Genomic DNA, 17,849 nt, shown 5'->3' on the forward strand with positions numbered 1-17,849 from the left:
TCGGTCCCAAGATCTGGAGCACCGGAAGTGCTGGCGACGTGTCGGTGCGCCCTACCCTAAACGTTCCTCCTTAGGCCACCTTTCCTATTCAGCTGAGGGATTCCGGGGCCGCCTGGGCACTGCACCCCGCCACTTCCGTATTGAACCGCCACTTCAACCGAACTCCCAACCTCCGCGCGCTCCCTCTTGTGCCTGATGGTTGGGCCGGCGCCGGGCAGTAGCCACGCCCTCCCCCAAGCCTGGCAGCCAATGGGCAGGCACCTCCCGGCAAGGTATTGGGTATTAATGAGGGACGAACGCTGATTGGCTGCAGCGTCGTGGCCGGGGCTGGGCGGCGGGGTAGGTTGTTCCAGAGGTGGGAGGCGGCACCCGTGGCTGTGAAGGAGGCCTGAGAGCGACATGTCCCCGGCGGCTGAGGCAGAGCGGCCCGTGGCGCTGTTTCTCTGAGTCCAGGGCGGCCTGGCGGCCGGCTGAGGAAGAGGGTCGGCGGAGGCTGCCCCCGCTGTAGTGGCCGCCATGCTGGGGGCCCGGGCAGCTGAGGGAGTCGCCGTGGCGCTTCTGAGGCTGCTGCTGCTGCTGCTGCTGTCGGCGCTCCGGGGGCCGGGGCTCGGCGTGGTCGGCACGGCGGGGGCTGGGCTGTCGGACAGCGTTATTTGGGCGGTCAACGCGGGCGGCGAGGCGCATGTGGACGTGCACGGGATTCACTTCCGCAAGGACCCTTTGGAAGGCCGGGTGGGCCGAGGTGAGAGACCCTCACGGAGCCGCGGGATCCCAGGCCTGCCGCGCCGGGCGCCGCCGGCCAAAGGCTGCGGGCCCTTAGCCTGCCTTGACCCTGGGGCCACGTCTCTGGAGCGAAGTTTCTTTCCGCAGTTTCCTCAGGGACCCGGTCACACCTCAGAGCCTGGCACTGACTGGAAGCTACCAAGAACCATTGAGGCAGAGAGTTGGCGAGAAGTTATATTTGGACCTCGCGTCCTGCATTTTCTTAACCCATAGCGTCTACTTGAGCTGGGGAAAAAAGTAAAGACGAGGGCGGCCTGTTGTCACCTCGAAGCCTCACGGTTGTAGGTTATCCGTGTCCCTGGCCCGGGTGGTTCTTCTCTCCGATCAAGTCAGTTCCTGGTAGATTCCTGCCGACCCAGACATCGGCTGCTTTCCTTACTCCTTTTGCAGGAGTGGGTCTTGATTCTTAGCCAGAATAGAAAGGAATCTTCGAAGAGGATGGGCCAGGAAAGTTTGATTGCAGCCTCCTCTCTCGCCCCCCTTTGGAGCGACGAATATATATGCTTAAAAGTAAAAGCTGCAGGCCGCCCCCAGAGGGTGGTTATATTGAAGCCATCCTGTGCTGGAGGCTGATGGTGTGTCTGCTGGGTCAGCCAGTGTAAATTCTGAATATTCCGTGTGTAGAACCTACCCTAAGTGGTCCAGAGAGGTATGATTCCAGCTTATGGGAAAAATGCTTTTGACTGAACTGACTGAGCAACAGTGGAGTGGTTTTCACAGAACTGCACAGTTCTCCAAGTTAGTGGGAGACTTGCCAGTGGAACTGGTTAAAAATGCAAACCCCAGACCTAGGAAATTAAACCCAGGTTTCTGTACCAGGTTTCATCCCCAGACCACTCTTTGGGAAATCTCCTCTAGACTCTTTCTTCTGTAAGTAGGATTGGAAACCAGGTTTAAGAAGAAGTTCTTTGCTTCACGTGTTGGAAGAAGATTTATGCTGTATGCTAAGTTCAGAGGCTGCCAAATTGGCAACACGCCATCTCCAGAAAACTAGGAGAGAGACTTTCTCGCACTCTTTCCACAATGCCCAGATTTGGCTCTTGCCTTCACTAAAGAGTTTAACTTAGATCTTCGAAGTTAATTGCAGTGTCCTGGAGTTTGTTATTTGAGGGAGTTTATGACTTCCATACGTGTGAGAGTCTTGGGACACAGGGCTTTCTGAAGTTCTATGTTTGTCTTGGAATTTATTTAGCCCTGGCATGTAAGTCTCAGAAGCTAGCCTGGGTTCAGCCGAGTCAGAGCCCTAGTCTTCAGCAGCTTTAAAAGCCCCAAAGCCAGACTTCATAGCAGGAGGCATTGCTGTCTCCATCCTGGACCCTTCCTTTTTCTTCCTGGGTGTGGGCAGTGCAGAAGGAGCCTAGAGAGGAAACTAGAGACCGTTTGTGGACTTTGCCTCTTGAGATGGCTGTGGTGAGGACTGTGCAGATGGTTCCTTTCACTTAACAGATACCAGGCTTTACATAGGTTGCATTATCCTTTTAGTTCCATTGTGCAGAGAAGGCAGTTAAGACCACACAGGTTTAGTCTCTAGCTACTCCTCTTATTCAGAAATCCTTGTTTAAATATGCTGGTGCAGGTGGCGTTTTTTTTGTGTTTTAGTGTGGTCGTGTTTTGGTGTGGTCGCCAGTCAGAGTTTATTGTAGCAAGTAGAATTTCATGAGACCTACCAAAGCTTATGTGCAGTGGAGTCCTATCTCGACCTTGGCCTTTGGGACGCTCACTCTGTCAGTTTGGTTTGGAATTGTAGTAGAATTAAGGCATGGATAAAGAGTTGAAGATGGTTGTTTTCCTGCAGCTTGGACCAACCTATTGCAACTTTGTACTTTTGGGTGCCTGAGAGTAGCATTTTGCTGGCATTAGGTCTGGGGCTGAGATGTGATTAAGCTTCCACTCTCAGGAGTCAGGTCTAGGTCTCTGGTTTCTTCTGTGCTAAGGAGTGGCACCACCCAAGGAAGTGCAGCTGTTCACACTGCTCTGACACTGTTTGGATAAGGGTGTGCCAACTAGTTGGAGACCCTTGCCTCATGTAGCTATTCACACTGATTTCAGAAGGAGCTGTATGTCTTATATCTTTCCCCATGTGCTGTGGTACTGTTTCCAGCAAGATGAAGAAAGTTCATTTTATGTTGAATGAATTCAGGTATTTCTTGCTACATTAATCCAGATAAGGGTTTGGCCTTTTGAACTCGCATGTTTCTTTTTAGTGTTTTTGTAGTCCAGCATTTGTGTAACTGTGAGTGGCCCAGGGCACCTAGTGGCTTTTGCTTTCAAAGGCATTTTGTAATGTTTATATAATTTCATATCTGTCTTGAGGATAGTTAGTGTTAATAGGAGATATTGACAACCTGGGAAAGGCTTTTTCAACCTGTGTGCTTCAACAGATGGAAGTACCATTACAGAAAGTGATTCAGAAGTGCTCAATTTGGGATTTTGGCATGCTGCACATTCCAGGTTCTTTTTAACTTGCTCATTCTGGGTTCCTCTTTACTCTGAAGAGGAAAAGACATGGTTATTTGGCCTGAGGGCTTGATTTTAGGAGACGCTATTTCTTTTTCATAGAAAGATACCTGCTATTCATTTGTATTACCTTGAAGAATTCGCTTTACCTCTCTGAGTCTTATTTTCCTTCTTAATAAAACTTATGCTTTAGAAATTAGTGACATGGATCTGAAAACTCTCCTGCCAGGTTAAAGTGTCTCTGTCTTTTTCTTTGCTTGATGACCTTTTACAGGGAATTAAAAGTAAGGCAGAACATGGCTCTGGAGGGGAAAAAAGCTGACTAGAGGCCTGAGCCTATCAGGTTACTAATTCCATAGGCCTAAGGAAGACCCTTTTGGGGCAGCCATCCTTTTAGCTGAGGAAGGATTTGGCCTTGATGAGATGAGTTTGAAAGATAGGATGCCTCTGATTTGCTTAGGGCCACAGAATTTGTTTAGAATTCTGTTCCAGTATTGTCACCTATGCTGTCACCTAAGATGCAGGCTTCATTTGCAAGCCCGTCAAGTAGCAGAAGTTCACAGAGACTTTAGGTAAGCAATATCCCCATTTTACAGGTGAGAAAACACCTAGAGAGAATAACTTGTTTTGAGTCACACAGTAGGTAGCAGAACCAAGATTCATTTCCACACCTGTCTTACTCTAAAACTTGGGCTGAATTTTTCAAGTAGCCTGGCTATTTCATTTTCTAGGACTAAGTAGTGGTAGACATAATGTAGGCCCTTTGGCCCCCTTCCTTTCTGACTTAACTGTCTGAGCTATATTGTGCCAACTTCAGCACTGTGCTGTGTACACTTCACTGTATTTTAGAGAAGTCTGATTAGCTGTGAATATATATAAAGGCAAAGGAGGGAAGAGAAAATTCTTTATGCGGCTGTATATCTTGGGACTTGGGCAAATTCAACTTTGCATGTGGTAAATTCTTGGGAAAGCCACTGGGGCTTTAAAGGCAAATATTTAAAGGTAATCCTGAGGTTGTTAAGTACTTTTTGTTCACGTGGCTGAATGTTCTTAGTTGCGGGACTGAGACTGCCAGAGATTACATTACTGTCAGTTTCTCACATTTTCCACTTGGCAAGAAAAAAAAAAAAAGATTCCCTACACATGCACAATTTTTTTTGCGTGTATCTAAAAAGCAAATCTAGTTAATGTTCCAAATTTGTAAGGATCACAGCCCTCATGGAAGAAGGAAATTCTTAGAACTCAGTTGGAAGAAAAATAGCAGTCTTTTAATTTTCATGGGTTTATGCCCAGTGTAATGGTTTGAGCCTGGGAAAGAGCTGGGGCATGTTAGCAGTACATCCTTTGTAGTGTTTGCTGCCCAGCTCCCCTTCTTTGATTTCTTGAGGAGAAATAGGAAGAAAAAAGTCTGAAGACAAAAGTGCAGTGAGTTTCTTGTTGCATTGTCTCATCAGTCCATCTGATCTCCTCTACTTTTCACTTACAGGAACTGTTAACAGTTATGTTTATTTTTTTTAGGGCTTGACCTTAGCCACTGTTACTCTTTAATCTCCCTTGGAGATACAAGATCCTTTCCCTTGGTGTTTTGATGATTCAGAAGTTAAAGCTCCAGGGATGGCCACTCTTAGACATCTCCCAAAGGATCTAGGTGCCAAATGTCTTCTAGGTCACTGTGTGGGAAATCTTGAAATCTTAATTCCAGGCTGGAGGAGAGACTACGCCTGTGTACCAAGATCACTGTTTGCAAAGTAGATTTACGGAGTACTGGGAAGCCTCTTTGTGTTTTCAGGATAAAGGAATCAGGCTACTCTCTGAAGGAGGAAGCATAACTCTTCATCTCTGCAGCTAGAATGTGGTATCTTATATTTGAGGAAAGACCCCAGTTTTGTTAGTTATGTTGGGGAAGAAAAACATACACTGTCTTGTCTCTTACCAAGACTGGGGGAGGGGTGGGAGCAGTAGAGATTTTCAGCTATTCTGATAAAGACCCAGCACAAGTATCTTTACTTTTACCCTGCTGTATTCCTTGTCAGTCTGAGATGGGAAAGCTGGCTCCCTCAGGACTTGGGCATCTTAAGCCAGAGGTGCCAATAGGACTCTTGGCAGATTTTCTTTCCTTGCTAGGGTGGCTCTAGCCCTGTGGAGAGAAGAGCATGGCTTCCCTGCTTTATAGACACCTACTTTGTTGCCATTTGTTCATTCAATAAGTCATATTGAGGTCCTGCTTAACATGCCAGGGACAGTGTTAGGTGTGGGGAAAATACAGTAGGAACTTTTTTTCTTCTTTTGGTTTAACTGAGGGAGTATTCAAGGGAGCAGGTTGCACTGAGTTTTGCGTGTCTGTGAGAAGTAAGGTCCTTGGACCCAAAGGAAATTAGAGAGCATCACACCCTTATTTTTATGAGCATGTTTCTTTTTACCAGCCTTGGAACTTTTTGAATGAAATTATAAAAAGCAACTAAAGCTGTTAATCTTATTTGTGGTAAAGACAATGAAGAATGACTTTCCTAACAGATATCCTGTTTTTTAGACTCTGAGCTTTGCTGAATGAGAAAATATTCTTTTGAACTTAATCGTCTCGTAGAGTTCCTGGCCATCCCCCTTGTTTTATGAGGTCTCTCTGAAGCTTTCCCTTGCAGGGAACCAGGCAGCTGTAGCATAGTGCTTTGTTCTAATAAGGAGTTAGACTCGTTCTTTTCTTATAACTCTCCGTACAGTTGAGGAAAAGTCATTTTAACATTTTAAAAAGTTCCGCCAAGAGGGTTATAGGAGCTGTTGGTGATTAGCGTTTACTTTCTCTCGTTTTACTCTGACTTGGTAATGGCTGTGTGATTCTTGCCTTTGTGTCTGGTCTGTTTGGAGCCAGGTGCAGAGGGGGTGGCCCCTTTCACTGGGAGGGTTATTAGTATTGTGCTGGAAATGCCTCTGGCGATTCTAGGGTCTCTGGTGGTCTTTTATGTTTTGCCTCTGATGTGGTTTCTCTTTGTCTTTTGTCCCCAGCCTCTGACTATGGCATGAAACTGCCAATCCTGCGTTCCAACCCTGAGGACCAGATCCTATATCAAACAGAGCGGTACAATGAGGAGACCTTTGGCTACGAAGTGCCCATCAAAGATGAGGGAGACTATGTGTTGGTGTTGAAATTTGCCGAGGTCTACTTTGCACAGTCCCAGCAGAAGGTGAGGCCGGATCAGGCTGCCGCTTGACCAGTGGAACATTGCCACTCTTGGATAGTCCTCTGCTCTGGGCCAGAGAGTATACAAACCTACCCGGAAGGGAGGAACAGATGAGCTTTGAGGAAAAGCTAGATTCCTTTTGCCCCTAGGGAATTTATGTCCTATTGCCCATGAGGCTGCACTTGCCATGGGATTGGTGACAGAGGGTTATACCAGAATCCTAGTTCTTGGCAACTCACTGATTCTGTTAAGGCCCTCCTGGTTATCTCTCCCTACTTGCTTGTCAGCACCTTCTTGTTTTTAACCTTGTTCTTTTTGTGTCCTTTCTGTGAATTTCCTTCCCATGTTGAGTTTTTTGTTTGTTTTCTTTGTTTCCTAAGGCCAGTTAGAGGCCTCCTTGACAGTGAAGAACGTGGCTTTGGTTCGGCTCAGATAAAAGACGCTAGCCACCCCAGAATATATCCAGCCCTGTTATTTCTTAAATTATTTTTGAACTTGAAGCCCAGGCAGGTGTATAATTTCCACCTGCTGAAGGAGTGTGAAGCTGATGGTTTTGACACGGTCTTCTTTTTTCATCTTCGAAGGTATTTGATGTGCGATTGAATGGCCACGTGGTGGTGAAGGACTTGGATATCTTTGATCGAGTTGGGCACAGCACAGCTCATGATGAAATCATCCCTATGAGCATCAGAAAGGGGAAGCTGAGCGTCCTAGGGGAGGTGTCCACCTTCACAGGGAAACTCTACATTGAGTTCGTCAAGGTAACGCTCCTCCTCTGCCCTCCTCACCAAGGAAGAGCTCACAAGAATGGTGCGGGGGAATTATCTGCTGCTGCGCCGGGCTCACCACTGTTTCTCATTCCCTAGGGTTACTATGACAATCCCAAAGTATGTGCACTCTACATCATGGCTGGGACAGTGGATGGTAAGTTGTGTTTTTGATCTGCTTTTTGACTTGGGCTGGAGAATGTGGTTGAACAAACCCTTGGGGGATACTTTAGCTGTTCACTATTTAGAAAACTACTGTTACTTAAAGCCATATTGTGGTGAATCCAGAGTCAGATGTCTGGGGATGAATGTGATGTGGGGTGGTGCTAGCTCTAAGCTTTGGAGCACTGTTTTTAAATCTTGCTACTGCTGTTTAATCAGCTGTTTGGTTTTGGACAAATTCCTTGAAATTCATTGTAAATTGTGATTAATAATGGTACCTATTGGTGTGCCCTGACCCTTTCTGTCATTTGGAATTGCCTAAAACTTGTACTTTTTCTGTTTTCTTTGACATTTATTTCCTGAGGGCAAAAAAGGAAAAGGGCAAAAGGAGGAATTCTTTAGTGTTTCGGTATGCTCTGAGAGATTCCAGCATTGCCAGACTACTCTGGACAAAAGTTCATTTATTAATGTCTCCTTGTGCTTATGATCCAGCCTCAGGGTATGTCTCTTTCTCAAGGTTGAGATTATCCCAGCTGCCGGCTTCCCAGGCTGATTTTTGTAGAGAAAGCTTGTGTCTTAGTGACTTTTCTCCCCCATACCACCTCTGCCTTTTCCCAATTCATCCTGAATACACTGAGAATCTCATCCTATTGTCTTGAGGTCCCCCACTTGCTGATATGATGACATCCAGGAGGCTGTCTTGACACCAAATAGATTCGTAGCTCGAGTCCCTAAGGAAGAGGCAGAGCAGAGGGGAGGGTAGTGTGTGCTGAGAACCCAGAACTCTGGATCAGCTTTTCCTCAGCAGCTTTGTGAATCAAAGGGGAAGGACGGATTATGGAAGGGGGGAGGAGGGACTTGAAAAGGTTAAGTTTTGGGTGTTGGGTCATTGACCCCAGTTAGATCATAGCCTCTCTTTATTGTGGCTCATTTCCTGCTCTTAAGGATCTCACTTAAATGCTTGGGGGTCTTACTTAAAAGGTGTCCTCTTCCTTGTGTCAGATGTACCAAAGCTGCAGCCTCATCCAGGATTGGAGAAGAAAGAAGAGGAAGAAGAAGAAGAAGAATACGATGAAGGGTCTAATCTCAAAAGACAGACCAATAAGAACCGGGTGCAGTCAGGCCCCCGCACACCCAACCCCTATGCCTCGGACAACAGCAGCCTCATGTTCCCCATCCTGGTGGCCTTCGGAGTCTTCATTCCAACCCTCTTCTGCCTCTGCCGGTTGTGAGGACAAATTACCATCCTGAACAGGGTGGAGGGTGTGGGAAAGAAACCAAACGTGTTGGTTTGGTTTCTGTATTTTTCATGGTGATTAACACACACACACACACACACACACACACACAAAATTAAAGGAGATAAAAAGAGGCAGAGTGAGTAGAGAGCAGCCCTTGTCCACCACCTGGTTCCAGACCCGCTTCAGTCCTAGTCCTCTCTTTGTGGCTGGCCCCCAGCCATCTCTTTCCTCTCTAGGGTACTTAGGGTAAACTGGGTCCTACCTGTTTAAGGATCCTCGTCTGTATACCTACTAGAAAGGACTCGGAAGTTGGAGCAGATGCCTTTTTTTAGGTTAGCAATTAACAGCAAGGAAATGTCATCTTATTACCTGAGAAGACCAGTACTGGGAGTTGGGTATGTTCTGAAGTTATATCCAGATGTGTTTCCAGATGTCCTGGGATGTCTGTGGTTTGTGTGTCTGTGAAGGTGTATAATCTGTGTGATAAAGATGAAAATGGAAGGGGGATTTTAAAAAAGAATGAAAATTAGATACTTCCTTACTTGGAAGCCTTTCTGGTTTTAGTCCAATGATGGTTTCACCTTAAGTGTTTGAGCTTTGTCATTGCTTGTCTCCCTGACATGTGCCAGTTTGAGGACTCTCTGGTATCCAGGACGATTAGTTTATGTCAGGTCCTCAAATTGCCTCTGACTTGTTACCACAACAAATCATTTTGATTTCAGTGCCTGTTGGGGACTTGATTTCCTCTCTCTCTTTCCCTGTCTGTCTGTCTGTCTGTCTTAATGTGGCTCATTTGAAATCTCTTCGCTCAACCATCCTACTAAATTATTGCCAAGAAGGGAAGAACACATGAGGACTTGGGGTTCCTTCTGCTTGAATGTCTTAATGTCTACCACCTCACCTTGAAGGTACCTCCCTCCCTGGATCTCTGAGCTGGCAGCCAGGAGGACCCAGCAGTTCTTGTACTGGCCCCTTTGTAGGGTCTTGCTGCCAGGGGTCAGGGATGCTTTCCAGCTCGCAGCAACAGAACACTTGATCTTAAGAGTCTCTTCTGGTCTTTGGATTAGAAAAGGCTTTTGTTAGCATAACTTAAGAACAACCTCAGAGACTTGAGCCCCACTAAGTGACTGACCACTGTTTAGAGTATCTAGTATCTGATGTTCATTCTTATGTCCTTGTCTGTCATGGTTCAACCAGTTTGGGGTTATGCCTAGAGTTGTCCAAGGAACTAGACTGATTGTCTGTATCTGGCCCAGTGACGCTGCTCATTGATCTTAATAGTATGCCCCTCTGACCTTTCGTTTTCCCGTCCAAGTAGCAGTCAGGTTCTTGGTGTGACAGGGCTGAAAGATTTCCTGTCAGCTATAGTCCTGGCAGCTCTGAAGCCAACCTTAGCATCTAAGTGTCTGTCTTGAATTCCCTGGAAACATTTCTGCAGGAAATTAAGCTTCCTTATTTCCCTCCTTTCTCATCACTGTCATTCTTTTCCCAGCTACTAGGAATTTTGTGGATGGAAGGCAGCAGGATTAGCTTCTGCTTGAAGGCTGGAGCAGGATAGAATCTCAGGCAAGGCCCATTTTATCAGAGTATGTTTAATTTTGAGTTTGTCTTTTGGATATGTTTTTAAAGAGCTCCATGTATTCGGACTGCTCATTATGACAAATTAAGTAGCCTTGGGCTCATGTTCTGGATTTTGGCTCTTAATGAGTTACTACAGGCCAGCATTTCATCCTATGAGAGTTGTAGCCCTTTATTTTTGCTGTGACTTAGGCCTCAGTATTAGGATATTGAGTCAGGCAGCTGAACGGCTGTGGCCTGAGGCTGTAATCAGAGGAACACTTTTTGGAGTGTTTCACAAAGCTCCCTGCTTTAAAGGATGATATCCTGTATCCTTGATTCTGGGACCACCTGCCTGGGGCAGTGGACATCCTGACTGTTAATTGGACTTCTAACAGTGGCTTCAGTCCCCATTCCATCACAACCCCCAAAGCCGTAGGCCACTGCCAGTAGTACAATTGACAAGACGAGGAAGGAAAACTTGCCGCCTCCATTCTGCCTTGTTTGTTAGTTTGCCTGGGTCTCTCTGGGGAAGGAGGGGTCCCCGCCTCCTCACCTCAACCCATCCCTTCAGTGACTCAGAGTCTCAGAAGGAAACTCTGGCTCCTTGGGCCATTTCCTAATGGTACTGTAAGCCAAGCAGCTTTGCTTCTGCCTCTGTTTCCAAGCCCACCCTTTTCCCCTGAGCTCAGGGGTAGGAACGGGCACTTTCCTCTTTGGTTGTGTCTCAAAGGAAGGAACATCTTTCTATGGCTCACAAAAGCTAAAGGGGAAATAAGGAAACAGGAAGAAGTATGGTGGGGGCTGGGGTAGAGGCCCCTGGAGCCAAGCCCACCCAGCTAAGAGCTGCCCAGGGCTGGTCACAGCTGGCTCATGATGCTGAACTTGAAAGCTTTTTTTTTGGCTCCGCCAAGATGATATAGGTACGTGAAGTTTAGTTTAAAGGGGTGGGATGGGGCACTCTTTATTTTAATTTTCGTATTGTGTGTGTCAAGAATTACTCTGTAGTTCATCTTTTGCTTTTTGCACTGTTTGTTCCCATGCCTGTATTTTGAGCTAGTGCTAGGACTGAGAGGCTGCACTGTAGGGAGTCTGACTGGGCTTGGGGAGGTGATGAGTGATGCTAGCTAGGGGTGGAGAAGGAGACATCTGGGCTCTTCTACTGGATCTATGCTCTGTCCTAGGTTTTTTAGATTCCCCTGAGCCCAGCTGGCCAAAGCCAAGAGCAGAAGGCCAAGGTGAAACTTCTTTCTGGGTGGGCCATGCCATGATGTCTGCTGCAGATGGGCAGAGAGGCTGCAGTGTAGCCAGCCAGCCTCTAATGGGACATTTTTAGACTCCACTCATGCTGACTGAATCATTGTGCCAGGAAATAATTTGTGGGACCTATGTCCCCTGAACCAGATTCATTTTTCTGAAGAATCTCCGTTATTGAGGAGAAGCTGCTCGGTGGATACCTTGAGTTGTGGTGACTTGAAAGATGGTCATCTTCAAGTGTCAGTGGTGTTAGACTCCCCAGGAGGACCACATGACCTGCAGGGCCACCCGTTGGTTTGAGAGTGTGATCTTATTCTCTTGTTCCCATTGTTTGCCTAGGAAATACTTGCCTGAAATTGGGGATCACATGAGAGGTCACTTTAAAAAAAGCGGGGTAAAGTTTGAGTTAAGTTTACTTTCCCTTTTCTGTGCCTGGGAACTGTTTAATCCAGTTTCAGAATTGTGATTTGACTTCTTTATACTTTTGGAGAAGCTTCTGTTTTAAGGAATTTCTCTTCCTTCTTATCCTTCATCTACCTTCTCCTAGGAAAGCCTGGCCGTAGCTTCTAGAATCTCAGTTGAACGTCAAAAAACAGCAGCAGTATTTTTCCTTTCCTAGCACTTATATTACTTTCCTTAGAAATCGGCTCACCCTGGGAAGCCCAGGGAAAGAATCAGCAGGTTCTCTACCCTCCCTGGGGTTTGGGGAAGGACCCACCCCGGTCAGCACAGTGCCTTTTCCTCTCCTGCTCTGAGCCAGGGTGGGCATTCCCTCTAAATTCAGGTCCGGGCATGGGTCTTTCAGTCCCTGCCATGGGGCTGCTTCCCCATCCCTTCTTCCCCCTCCCCTTTGCTGGCCGGCTCTGACCTAATTCAAGTGTCTTCTTGCCTTGAGGAGCCTTAATGGCATCAAGTGGCAACATGTAATATTGTCCTCCAGGCCTCTCCAAAAGGACCCAGGAGAGCAGATGAGCTTTCCAAAGTGAGAGACTTAATAGGTTCCCCTGTTTAAAAAAAAGGGGGAGATATGCTTTGGGCCTCGTCCTGCTGTGGCCCTGAGGGAAAGAAGCCTGGGATAAGGCTAAGTGACAGTGCAGAAGCAGAACCAGAAACACCACGGATCTGTGCAGAAATCTTAGAAGAAATCTGCTTCTCTTCTATGGAAAGATATAATTTAGAGATCAAAGAGCTCCAAGAAAATTGCAAAGAAGCCTTAATGTTCAAGCTTCCGAGGGCTCAGAGTAATTGTTCTGTTTCAGCCTGAGTTAGGACTCTGTCGGTATTGAGACCGCTCCCGGGGCGAGAGGGCTAGATTTCTTCATTTTGCTACAAGACTAGATTGGCACCAATGGGTCAGCTGCCCAGTGAGGGCAAGTCTCTTCTTTGTACACAGGTGGCTTGCTGCCGATTTGTTTGGCCTCCCCCAGCTGCCTTTTGGCTAGCCCGCTTTAGGGTGCCAAAGCATTTTGATAAGAACAGATGACTTGGGGGCTGGCTGGGGTGGCAGGAAAAGAGCAGGATAGATCTCTTGGGACGGGTTCCCCCCCAGGAGTATAAAAGCAAGGAGCCAGGATCGTGCTGGCAGCCAGGGAAACAAGTAGTGCCTGTTAGTTGGCAGAGAGGGCCTTGGCACCTCTCGCATCCAGGCAGTCTTGTGAGATACGGGGGGCACACAGCACCAGGCAAAGCAAAACTCCATTCTCACCTCTATTTTGAGCTTCAGTGCTTTACTTCAGTACGAGAAAAAACAACAACAAACTGAAGTGTGCTTTCCGTCCTTTCAAAGGACAACTGTCGGGAAAGGAGAGCCGAGCTGCCAGGTGGGAGGGGAGAATTGGCAGGGAGAGACGGTACGGTAAAACCAGGAATGAGACATTCTTGACTCCTCTCTTCCCTGGTGTGTCATGATCCAGGGAATGAAAAGAAATTTGACCCTGGGTTAGTTTCCTCCGCTAAGTTCTCCCACGCTAGGACCAGCTGCCCATTCTGAGCTCAGGGCAGCCTCTCCAACCATTAACCTGGCTTGTCAGGGAGCCAACACTGCTACTCTAGATTGGGCCTGGCGGCTCTGTTCTGTACTAGGTACTAGAGAATAGTGTCAAGTTCTTCGTAGCCCGTTGTAGCTCCTACTTTAGATTTCCATCCTCTCCTTGCGGAAGTGAAACCAACTCTCTCTAGCTGTAACACACTTTTACAGTGGCACAGTGAGATGTGATTGAGGAGCTTTGAACCTGGCTGGCCCGGGAAAGCCAGTAGGGGTGGATAGAGCTGCCTTCTTTTCCGGGCTGTCTCCACCTGTCCTTACCCCTTCCATGCCCCACCCTATTCCCACCAAAAAAAAAAAATCAGGATGTTTTTCACTGTCCATTGCTTTGTGTTTTAATAAACAATTTGCAGTGACACTCTGTGTTGGGATTGAATCTGAACTTGATTGCAAAAGGATGAAGTGATGGGGTGTGAAAAGGGAGACCTAGGGGTTCACTTATCTGCATAGGGTGCTCCTGTGACCGGTCTAGGAGATTGTGTCCATTTAGTCCTGTGTCTCTTTTCTTTTTGGCGGGATGTTTGGTTAAGGGAATGAAGTTCTGCAAAACCCTGCCTGGCCAGTTCAACCAGCAGCACATTCAAGGAAAAACAAACAGTTGTTTTGTTTTGTTTCTACTTTCACTGGAACACCAGGCCATGACTGTCTAACTCCCAAACACAACGAGCCTGTAGCTGCCTCTCTTCTCATCTTTCCCTCAGCTTCCACCGTAGCCCGTGGACAGACTAAGCCATTGGACAATTTTCTCTACTTTCTCCTTTTCTGGTATGTTGTCATTGCTGAGTATACATTGGGAAGAGGCAGAAAGAGCAGGAAGGATTTTTTTTTTCCCCTGTAACTTATCTGCCACGTTTTACCACTGAGGAAACTCAAAAGGCTTCGGTAATTTATCGAAGTCAGTAAATGGTCAAGCCAGGACTCAAACCCAGTCTATGCCTGCAGAGCCCATGTTCTTTCTAAGGCTATAAGAACATTACAGATATTCTTTATTGAATCTTCGAAATGTGTAGGCACAGTGCCGGGCACTTTTACAGATGTTATCTCTGTTTAATCTTAAGCAAACCAGTTGGTATTAGCTTTTAAGAGGTAAAGTGACTTGCCCAGGGCTACACAGCTAGCGAAAGGCAGGCAAAGCTGGAAGTTTATATGAGGATTCTTGCTCTTAATCATTATTCTCTATTGCCTTCCATTTCCCTAAAATGCTCTGTGACATGACTCCAGAGCCTACCTGCTGCATTCCTCCAAGCAGGATGGAGGCTGCTGGTTTGGGGAGCGAGAGGGAGAATTTGGCCTACCTCCCTCAGTTACCCCTTGAAGGGCAGAATTCAGCGCTCAGCTCTAAGAATGAGGCCAGTGTTGATGGAGTTGGTTCCCAGGGCCCAAATAAGCCAGGAGGCCCACAGAGCCTCTTTTCTTAGTTTGAGACCACCCATTACTGGAGTTCTTTACTAATTCAGATTTAGCTGTTACTATTTCAAGTAGCATTGCATGAGCTGCCAAATGGGGAAGAGACCTGAAGAAGCCCTGCTCTAGGGAGTTGCAGGCAGGGAAATTGTCTGACAGAAGATCTTGTGCCAAGTGCCGGGGGTTGGGTTAAACCACTCCTTGGGTCCAGATATTAATCTCGCTAAGGAAATCAGGCTCCCGGTTGGCTGGAGCCAATGTGTCGGACCTTACTGCATACTTGGTACCCCACCCTCCTTCATCCCCCATAGAGGAAGAGAGATGAGTTTTTCCAACGTTTACTGGAAATCTTGCTGCTTTAGCAGTGAGGAGGGGTCAAAGCAGAAAGGAGGTAGAGCGGGGAGGGTATGGAGCAGGCTGGCCTCTGCGCTCTGGCAACCTGAGATGGTAGACACCTCACTGCAACGCTCTGGCCCAAGAGTTGAATGAGTTCTGTTTGCTGTTAGCCTCTTATGTTAGTTAAAAATAACCCCATTTGCTTTTTGGCTTGGGCCTTGTACAAGGACACACTCTCCTGGTTTTCCTCACTGTTTCCACTTGAATTTATCTGTTGATTCTTCAAGGTCTGGTCCCCAGCTCATTTCCTCTCAGCTCTGACTTGAGTGTTTTTTTTCAGCCACTGCATTTTGCATTCTAACTCCATGGCTTCTACCTGCGCAGTGTGCCTGTCCTCATCAGAGGGGTCCTGGAGAAAGAGGCCACTTAAGTATACTACCTTAGCGACCATTTATGAGATGCTGTCATAGTGCTTTTCGTTGCTGTTTTTCATCTCCCCTCATAATAACCCTAGGAAAGATGTGTGACTAGCTTGATTTATAAATGAGACGGGCTTAGAAGGGATAAACGACCTGCCCAAAGTGACATAGCTGATAAGTGACAGAGTGAAGACTGGAACTCGGTCCTGTCTCACCACAGGCTAAATTCCTGGATGTGGAATTGTAGGCAAAGGGGTTAATACATTTGAATACATTTGTCATCATCCCTAGTAAAGGAAAGCCTTTGCTCTTACTGTCATGATGTACTCTTCTTAAAAAGGAAACTTTTGAATGTAGATAACTGATGAAGGTGATGGTTAACATGGAGGTTTATGATAATCTTTCTCTGAAAAAGAAAGTAACCTTTTAAGACAGTGATATGAAATGCATAAGTACATTTTAAAAAATTGTATGGATGCAAAATGTGAAAACTCATTCCTACTCCTCTAATCCCTAGAGAATAATACAGGTGACAGTTTGGTGTCTATTTTTTGTTTTACATGTGTGTGTGTGTGTGTGTGTGTATGCATATACATATATTTATATATTTAAACATGTATTTATTGTGCACATATCCAAGTGTTTCTTTAGCATTCTATTAAGGAATTACCATATCAAACAGTATATGCATTTAAAATTTTGAAAGTACTGCCCTTGACAAGGCTACATGAATTTTCACTCACCAGTCTTGTGCTATATGACTTTGGAATATGCCAGAAATTCTTTTTTGGAAACAGGTGAGTTATAAATAAATTCATTCTTTTTAAAAACAGCCCCCAGCCAGGGAAAGAAGTGACTTGGGTACTAGAGAAATTATATTAGTGCTCTGTCACAGACCACAGGGCATGCCCACAGTCCCGGCCAAGACTCACTGATTCAATGCACGACACCTTTAGGGAGGCAGGAAGAAGGAGGACTGGACACCCAAGTCTCGGCGGAAAAAGCCCTCTTGCTTATCTTGGCACCAGGTCTGGGCCCTACCTCCCTGGCCTAATTTGAAGCAGACTGCCTGGCTACCCTGAGACTGCCACTGTCACACATCTAACGGTGAGGGAAACAACCAGCTGAAGGAGAGAGACTCAGCATGGAGCTGGGGTACAAGGGAGGCCAGCCTTTCTGCTCCAGTCTTCCCGGGTCTAGCCCAGGGAAAGCTCGAGATTACCATTTAATGCAGTAAATCTCTATTAGTATTAGTATATGTACCATTTAATGCAGTAAATCTCTATTAGTATTAGTATATGTACTTTTCAAAAAACTTTTATGAGAGCCTTTTGACATACCTTAAACAGAATGGAGGTTACAGCCTTAATTTTTCCTACTCCTTTTTAAAAAGGGATGTGTATCTATTCTTTTTTGTGTTTTCTATTCTCCTAAAGACATAGTCTTTTAACCACAATTCATAGGTAGTGATTAGAGAGAGTACAGGCTCCAAAGTCCTTTATACAGCAATATTTACTTATTTATTTTTAACAGAAAAAGTGATCTAGTTTGTTTGCTTTTAATTTTAAGAGAAAATAAGGCTACTTTGGCTTAGTGTCTGCCTTCCAGAAATAGATCCTAGTTTTTTTTTTAATATATATAAGTATACAAGCGTCCCATGATCATAAGCTCGTTGCGATAAAATAGTACAGAAGTAGTTCTAAAGAATGTCTTAAGTGAACCTATCCCCTTTTAGTCCCTTCCAATACTCTTTTCTCCAGAGGGAACCACGATTAACACTTTAGTGTATATCCACACCCCTTCCTTTGCAGTTACAATACATATCTATATATTCATATCCTTTATTTTAAACAAATGGGATTCTGTTTTTTCTCCTCCACTTAATGCCTTTGAGATCTCTCCATACTAGTACATATAGGTGGATCTCGTTCTTTTTAATAACTGCATAGGGAGGGGAAAAAAATAAAATGTTAAAAATAGATATGTTCCCAGGGTGGGGGGCGGGAAATAACTGCATAAGGCGAATGCAACTATGATTGTAGTTTTTCAGTGTTACAAATGTTGCTGCAGTAAACATCTCGCATACATGTAATCTAAGTTCCTGGATGTGCAATTGCAGGCAAAGGGGTTAATATATTTGAATACATTTGTTATCATCCCTAGAAAGAAAAAAGCTGAGGTCCGGGTAACTAGTCTTGGTTTCTGAGAACAAAGTTTCAGTGACCAAGTGAATGCGGGAAGTGGCT

The 17,849-nt window shown here is 45.9% G+C and overlaps 1 protein-coding gene across 1 annotated transcript; it reads left to right on the forward strand.

The window, feature by feature from the left end:
* Positions 1–343: 343 nt before the first annotated feature.
* Positions 344–16,148, forward strand: MLEC (malectin). Its single transcript, XM_011355885.2, has 5 exons — positions 344–742; positions 6,241–6,419; positions 7,001–7,177; positions 7,283–7,340; positions 8,348–16,148. Exons 1-5 carry the CDS (start codon positions 517–519, stop codon positions 8,575–8,577), a joined length of 870 nt encoding a protein of 289 aa, XP_011354187.1. The 5' UTR covers positions 344–516; the 3' UTR covers positions 8,578–16,148.
* Positions 16,149–17,849: the final 1,701 nt, after the last annotated feature.

This window comes from Pteropus vampyrus, unplaced genomic scaffold (assembly GCF_000151845.1).
Source record: "Pteropus vampyrus isolate Shadow unplaced genomic scaffold, Pvam_2.0 Scaffold23, whole genome shotgun sequence".
In the NCBI taxonomy this organism is placed as follows: Eukaryota; Metazoa; Chordata; class Mammalia; order Chiroptera; family Pteropodidae; genus Pteropus; species Pteropus vampyrus.

Coding starts and splice junctions, on each gene's coding strand:
- MLEC (XM_011355885.2), top strand. CDS start 517: ATGCTGGGGGCCCGGGCAGCTGAGGGAGTCGCCGTGGCGCTTCTGAGG. Junction 6,420..7,000: donor TTGCACAGTCCCAGCAGAAG/GTGAGGCCGGAT, acceptor TCATCTTCGAAG/GTATTTGATGTGCGATTGAA. Junction 7,341..8,347: donor CATGGCTGGGACAGTGGATG/GTAAGTTGTGTT, acceptor TCCTTGTGTCAG/ATGTACCAAAGCTGCAGCCT.